The following is a 7,902-nucleotide window of genomic DNA, read 5'->3' as shown; positions in this document are numbered from 1 at the left end:
ATGTGGAACAAACATTCTTTCTTTTTCTTTTTACTTCTGGCTATGACAACATACCAAATAGTATATGGGCAAAACAGAAAGAAAGGAAAAAAATCTAATTCTCTTGTGCAAAACAATGAAGGTAAAACAATTTTCTTAAATTATCTGATTGACCATATTGCATGCCTCCTCATATTTCAGGGTAATTAACTAGTAATTGAAAACTTATGCATGCATTTATAAAATATGATTTATTTTGATTATCAGGCTTCAAATCTGTGGTGTATCCTGCATTTATTTGTTCAGGCACTCCACTTGGACCTATGATTTTCATTGACACTCATACCTCTTTTAAGATAAGTGATAAATAGCCTATTAGAAATTCCGTGTGGAAAAATTATACAAAATCAATTAAAATGCTGAAAAAATCCCATTAAGACCCTAATCTGAAAGTCTTTGTCTATAGACCTTTAATAATACTGCTATGAATGTCTTTGTCTATAGACATCTTTAATAATACTAGAATGAATTAAATTAGATTAAATTAAATTACTTGACTTCAGTAGACTTTCTTGGCATTTACAATGAAGTTTCTTCTTGGATTTTTTACTGGAAAGACGGGAATTATTTGGGAAATGGCTTTAGGACTGGGTTTGTTGCAGAGAATTATCTGAAATCTGTCATGCAGGTGTGCCCATCACTCATAAAACTTTCTTGTTTCATTACAGGTGATATGTGTCTAATTGATATAGTCTTTATCTTGGACAGTTCAGAAAGTGCCAAAAACCAGTTGTTTAATTTACAGAAGAATTTTATTCAAAACTTAACTGACAACATTTTCCAGATGAAACCAGTTAAATCTCAGAAGTACAATATCAGACTAGCAAGTATGCAGTTCAGCAGCACAGTCAGCATTGATCAACCCTTTACAGCATGGAAAAATGTGCAGAATTTTAAAGAGAAAATCAAGGCTCTGGGCTTCATTGGCCATGGAACCTACTCCTATTATGCAATTTCCAATGCCACTCAGCTGCTTGAAACTGAAGGTCGTAAAAGAAGTGCAAAAGTGGCTTTTTTGATGACTGATGGTGTGGATCATCCCAACAGCCCTAATGTCCAGAGTATAGCTGCAGCAGCTAGGAGTCTTGGAATACATTTTTTCACCATTGGCCTTTCTAAGAAAAATGTTCAAGAAGAAAAATTGCGTATGATATCTGGTGATTCATCTTTTAAACAAGTCTTAAGCCTGGATGATAATAACCTGATAGATGATGTAGCATCAGAGCTGGTAAGTAATGCTGATTGTAATCTTGTCCCATACGTATCCATTGCAGATTTCATTTAACTTTGATAGATAAGTCCTGAACTCAGTGCAGAGACTTGCAGGTCAAACGGGGTCTGGAGCTGACCTCAGGCTTGGGATTTCAGGAAGATTTTAAACACTGTGTGGGATGTCTGCATGAGATGGGCTCCATGGTTGGTAGCAAAGAAGGTCAGTAACTATTGGCTTGAGAAGCAACTTAAGATTGATAATTTGGTTTAACTGTAGTCAAGGCTTGTAACTCCACTACTTAGAGTAGTGATAAAACTATTAATTCTGGACTCAGATTGATCAACTTTCAAATTTCATGGCAGATATAAGAGGTAACAAACAAACGCAGTATGATCCTGATCCTGAAGACAAATGAGAAGACTTCTCTTTACAGATTGTATTGAAGTATGTCTACTGAAGTCACTGGGATATGTCAAAAACAGGTGCCTTCACCACTGCAGTTCAAGAATGTCTGCTGAAGCAACAGGAATTTTTTATTATTGTCTTCAGTGGGATCAGATTTCCAAAATACTATAAATCTACCACTCTATTTATTTAAGGGCACTTAGCTCTCTGCCCTTCTATTGCAACATAAGGCACACATAAGAAAATGTAAGGAATATTGCTTAATTAACTTCTTAGTTTAGGAGAAACAAAAGTTTTGTAGTACTATAGATAGCAGCTGGACATGATCCTTCTGGCTTTTAAGCACTAACGTGCAAAGTGTTAGGGTGGCCTAGGAAGCTCTTGGTTTTTAAAATGCTAGAAAGTACTTTTGAGTAAGAGAAGACTTTGCACATAATAAATTAAGATAATTTGGAGGAAAATATTTTTTAGAAAATTCAATAGGGAATTCAATTAAGGGAATAGTCAATACAGAATTTATGTCTTTTTTTGTTATTCTCTCAAGGGTGGTAAAACTGATTTGGAAAATTTAAAATTGGAAACAGAAACTTGCTAGGTGGTATGTTTGAAAACAGATGGCTAGGTTGTGCACAAGGCTAGAGATCTCACAGATATAGGTAGCAAAAGGCATTTCTAAAATATTTCATATTGTTACACGTGTATACCTGTGACGTGTGTACCTGTGAAGTTATACGTTTAGAAAATGAAAACTCTTTCCCGAGATCTCTGGAAATGGTGCTGTGGGGAGGAATGTTTCTGTGGTGTATGGCTCTGTCACGTTAATCAGGACTGAGGGAGCTTCCTTCTTCCAGACTCTCTCCAAGGAGTTGTGTGCTCGGACAATAATAGCACAGCTGCTGTCATAACAATTGAAGGGTGTTTCCCAGCACATGGAGCATGTCTCTGAGCACATGTTAAAACTTTAAAAGGTTACTGATGTCATGTATAACACTGATAAAAACATTGATTCCTTCCCCTACATATTATCCTTGTAAGAGCTTCCATAGCTGGTTAGTCTTTTCATATTCCCCTTCTTAGCTTTGGTTCTTAATATTGGCTATTTAGCTGTCTATTTAGCTTTCTGATCATTGTGGGTCAGATGGAGCAACCCCCTCCTCATACCACAGAATCCTTTCTTGTGTGACTGGTTCCATAGACTTGTAATTAACAATGTAAGAAAGGGATGATGCTTGAAGGTGTTCACCTTCTTTACCATTCACCTTGCAAAGTCTGTAAACTAGAGAGGAAAAGTGGTTAAATTACTACACTGTTAAATGAAGTCTATATGGAAATAATATTATTATTTTTTTCTTTCCAGGAAGCCTTACTTCAGAAGCAGGTAGTTTTTTTTGAGTTTTATTTGTATTACTCTTGATTACTCTTATCAATACCACAGTCTATCTTTTTCTCTTGATCTCTGCTTCTCCTGTGATGCATCAGTACTGCAAGAATAACCACCCTTCCTTTCCTGAGTAGAGTTTCTACCATGATTTTTATTTACATTTTTATCCATTTCTTCCCCCCCTGTTCCTGATAAATCTACAACTTCTGTTCGTTGGTGGGTAATATCAGTAGTAAGGCCTAAAGGTTCCTAACAAAGTGGAGTAAGACTGGTATAACACATGAAAGTTCATTAGTTGTCACATTATAAAAAAATAACAATGTCAAAATTGTCCAAAAATTATATAAGATTTCACACCACTATATACTATGTATACGCAACCTTAAATATTTGTAGTTACAATAGTAAGTGATTTATTTGCTTGTGTAATAAATAAAGTTTGGGATTGAAACAGACAATTTTGGTGGAGCTATACAGAAGTGTAATGTTGATTATAAAGGAGATAGTTATTAGCATATTGTTTATTTTTATGTTCTCTACCGTGTTCTCTACCAGGCAAAAGCAGATTTTTTGCTTATGAAATTTGAGATAATACATTTGAAAATGTTCTTCTTAATGTTTCTATCAACCTTTTAGTGTATGCAGAAGAACTGTGTGTGTGAAAAGGGAATAAAAGGAGACAAAGGTGATTCTGTAAGTATGCATTCACTTGAAAAAACTTGGAAATCTATGTTTTAATCATTGAGATCAGTGGTTCAAGATACTATAATGGGTTACTATGTCTATAAAAGCAAGACATTAGCTGTGCATATAGAGTAAGCAGAAGTAAAGTATCATAGCATATCACTGACATCTCCAGAAAGGCCACTGATGTTTTAATAGCTTAAATAAATAAATAAATAAATAAATAAATCTATAATCACATACTGCCTTGGAAATACGTTTATATTACTGGGTAAACATTGTATGCATGATTTTGAATCCCAAATCAAGAATTTATTCTTAAAACTTAAAACCCTACCAGCAGTTTCTATCTGTGTAGGGATAAAAGTTCAAAAGATTGAGTGTAGTGGCATATGTGAAGAAAAGTCTAAAACTCTGTCTCTGACACTCTCTTTTCTCTTGTAACACTTTAGCACATAACTGTTTCTTGACTCTGGTAAAGAACACAGAAGTGAGAGTTCTGAGTCTGTGACCTCTCTGATCCCTTTTCTATCTTTAAGAGCTCCCCCACAGACAGTCAAGGTACATATAAATGGTTTTGCCTTTCTCCCTTGACCCAAAGCAAGTGACCAAACACCCGTAGCAGGTTATGAAAGCAGGGCTTATCATCCAGTCTCTTGACTCCAGATAATGTCCTGGAACTAAAACCCTTCCAGTCGATAATTTAAGATCCAGGAATTTTTAGGTATTTTATGCAAAGTGATTACATGTAACCTAATATAATATATAGTTTTTATACATACACACATATATATATACACATGTAAATTAATATATATATGTATATGTATACACCAAACTTTCCATTCCACACCTTCATGATCCTCCAAACAGATCTAAGGGTATCTACTAATTTTTTAATTTTAGAGCTGCTGAATATCAACACTAAGATGTTCTATGCAGTGGTTTTTTTTAGGAAGAGGGGAGCAGACAGTGATGGGTAACTCTCTAAAAAACGGTGAGGAGAAACTGTGTTAAGTTTTCTGTGACACCTTGCTGGTTAGACTTTGAAAGGCTCTGTTTTGCTAAAGTTGAAGGTAAAAAATGTACTTATCATTGAACATGGATGAATAAATACATTAATTAATAAATCACAGTTACCTTATGTTTTTTTAGTTATATGAAAACAATCTCACATGTGCTATACCTGAATCAGTGTGGATTTATATCTAAGCTTATTGTAGAATAATTGTGGCCTGCTCCAAAGCTGTAGTCTTAGAGGAACTAGGAATTCTTTCCTTGCAATCATAATAACATTTTCCTGCTTTGTTTCAGGGCAGTGCTGGAAACAGGGGGGAAAAAGGTGAGCCTGGACCAAAAGGAAACAAGGTAAAGAGTTTAAATAAACAAACACACGATCAAACAAAAAGCAACAAATCAAATTTCTATCTAATCATTTTGTCCAAACCATAGAGGTGAAAATAGCAAAGAAGAGGTATGGTACAATGTGATTTAAAACATTGACTTTTGCTATGAGAGATTTGTAGTTAGCTGCTTCAGGAGGCAGAAAGAAAAAATTGAAACTAAACTACTACCAAGTAACACTGCCTATCTCAAGTATTTCTCTATTAGCAGAGATCTCTGCATCTGTCTGAAGGTTCATTAAGCTCCACAGGGCTTTCTGACAGTACACAAATCTCTTGTATGGAGCAGCTTGCTTTGGTGACTGAGATTTCTGTCATCTACTGACAGTAGTTGACTGTGTTAATGTTTGGGAACTGTGTGTTCTTGACTGTGGGATCTTCCTAAGTAGGAAAAGCAATTTCTGATCCTTAAACAGTGTTCTAGGTTTTAGTGTAACAGTAATAAATAGAAAAGCACTATATATTTAAATTGTATTCCTTTGTTTCCAATAGGGTGATGCTCAAAAAGGAGATCATGGAGAAAAAGGTGAAGAGGTATGTGACACCACAGTTATCACAGTGACATCACAGGATACCACAGCTTAACTCCACTGAACTGAAAACAATTTTTTTTTCTTTCAGTTTTTCACACATCCACTTTATTATGGATAAAATTATATTATCCAATTATTTAGAACACCTAAACTAAGTTCTAGTCTAGAGAAGCATCTATACTGAGGGAAACACATTAAAAATTGCTTTAGTCTAACCATGTGCTTAAATGTAGAGTTAGGATGCTACTGACAAAAGGAACTTCTCTTGCTATGTGATTTTGAATTGACTTGTATTATAATTTGTGAAGATAGAGCAGAAGATGTCATCACTAACAGCATATAGGTAGTTCTGGCTTCTGTTATCTAATATTTCTAAGCTTGAATTCTTGTTGATTCTCAGGAGAAACACTACTCCATAAGCAAGATCAGTTCAGTTTAAAAATCCTTTTTAAATGGTAGTATATATCTGATAAGAGACTGCTAATCTGGCACATTTATGTCCAATGTTAAGAGGGAAAAGTACACATTTCTGAATTTTCAGGTAATTACAAGTTAAATGAGGTATTCCAGAGAGATATTTTATTTTCATAAATAGTTAAACTTAAACATAATTCTTTACTGTGTTTTCTTTTTTTTTTTTTTTCTATGTAAATTAACAGTGTGTAATGCTTTTGCAATCTCTTTTATGATTTTCTCCCCCCTTTTTTGATTTTTTTCAAACAGGGAGCTCCTGGCTATAAGGGTGAAAAGGTAAGATTTTTATAGAATGGAAGTAGTGTAAGAATGGATTGTCACTTGTTGACAGTGTATGAGAAAGAGGGGAAAGAAGAGCCGGTCTCGCCTTTTTGTCATGAGAGCTCCCAGTGCAATTCCTGGAAGTAAAGTCATCATTTACGTAATTTACCTAAATTTGCATACTGGCTTGTTGGAATTTACATAAATACATAAAATAAATACATACAAAGTAAAAGATTAAAATACAATCTAAATATAAAATGAAAAATGTCAAAGACCAGAAATAAAGCTGCTCAGAAGAGTAAGAAAGATGAGGATCAAAGAACAAATTAAGTAGAAAGAATGTGAAATTGCTTATCACAAACACAAAAAGATGTGTCACTTGGGAGCTTTTAAAAAAATTACCACAAGGAAGCTAACTATCTCTCAAAAGAGCTAATGCTTGGCCAAACCAAATCTCAAGATAGGCTCTCCAAGGAGCTAAAAAAATTATATAGTTCAGTGAGTTGCCTGATGCCAAAGCCAAAATTATCACAGCAATCTTGACCATCATAGCCAGTAGAGAAATGGAGATATCCCATTTTGACAAGTAATTCTATTTCTTCATTCCATTCATACAATCCTGTAATTGTTACACAGGAAAATCTTGAACATCACAGTAATGAAATTAAAATATACAGACAGGCTCTCTGAAGGCAGCACAGCAAGGTGGAAAATACAGAAAAATTTACTAGATTTTAATATATTACCCTTTTTCTATGTAGGTTGGAAAATTTGTAGGTATTTTCAGGAAGGAAAAGTACAGCACACTGTATCTTCCAGAGTTGCATCTAAGGATGCAACTCTCAGGTCCTCAAAATCTACTAAACCTCTTTTGCCTTTGAACTGCTTGCACAGACTTAAATGCCTTTAGGGTAATCAAGACAACTTGTTTAGCTGCTAACCTATTGATTTCTTTTAAAGGGTGAAAGAGGGGAATGTGGATCCCCAGGAATAAAAGGCGAAAGAGTAAGTACAATTTTTATTTAAACTGTTGCACACTGATGGAGATGTTAGAAAATCATGTGACATACTCATAAACATAGCTCATAAAGATTACTGTAAAAATTGAACATCATATAATTCCCTGGTTGTAGAGGTATATTCACAATAAAAATACTGTTCACAGAAACTGAACCTCCAGTTCACTATATTCTTTTTTTTTTTTTTTTTTTTTTTCCATTTTGCAGAAGAAATGTAGTTCTGTAACTGTTGCCAAACTCTACTTACAAAGGACTGTGAGGGTGTCACTGAGTTAAACAGATTTTTTTTTCCTTAAAATGTAAATTTTAATGCAAGTGTATAAAATTATATTACAGAGGAAACGGGTTCTTTAACAACCTGAACAACTTTAAGGAGAAGGCTGCTAGCCCTTCTGTGCTGATATGTATTTAGAGTTTTATCTGTTTCTCTTCTTTTAACCTGAAGTGCAGAATTCATACAGGTGAACGTAGATTTAACTGGGATTTT

At 34.4% G+C, this 7,902-nt stretch overlaps 1 protein-coding gene across 1 annotated transcript in view; it reads left to right on the top strand.

Moving 5' to 3' along the window:
* The window catches only part of COL28A1 (collagen type XXVIII alpha 1 chain), a gene marked incomplete at both ends in the record, with an annotated part of 63,635 nt that continues 55,733 nt past the window's right edge, over positions 1-7,902 (top strand). The window contains 8 exons of the mRNA XM_082755060.1: positions 1-121; positions 708-1,267; positions 3,015-3,035; positions 3,675-3,731; positions 5,037-5,090; positions 5,618-5,659; positions 6,382-6,408; positions 7,357-7,401. Of these exons, the coding sequence (XP_082611186.1) occupies positions 1-121; positions 708-1,267; positions 3,015-3,035; positions 3,675-3,731; positions 5,037-5,090; positions 5,618-5,659; positions 6,382-6,408; positions 7,357-7,401 (927 nt within the window). The remainder of the gene's footprint in view (positions 122-707; positions 1,268-3,014; positions 3,036-3,674; positions 3,732-5,036; positions 5,091-5,617; positions 5,660-6,381; positions 6,409-7,356; positions 7,402-7,902) is intronic.

The sequence above is a fragment of the Aythya marila genome, assembly GCF_965140915.1.
Source record: "Aythya marila genome assembly, chromosome: 2".
In the NCBI taxonomy this organism is placed as follows: Eukaryota; Metazoa; Chordata; class Aves; order Anseriformes; family Anatidae; genus Aythya; species Aythya marila.
The sequence above is the reverse complement of the archived record's forward strand: the minus strand, read 5'-3'. Positions and strand labels throughout refer to the sequence as shown.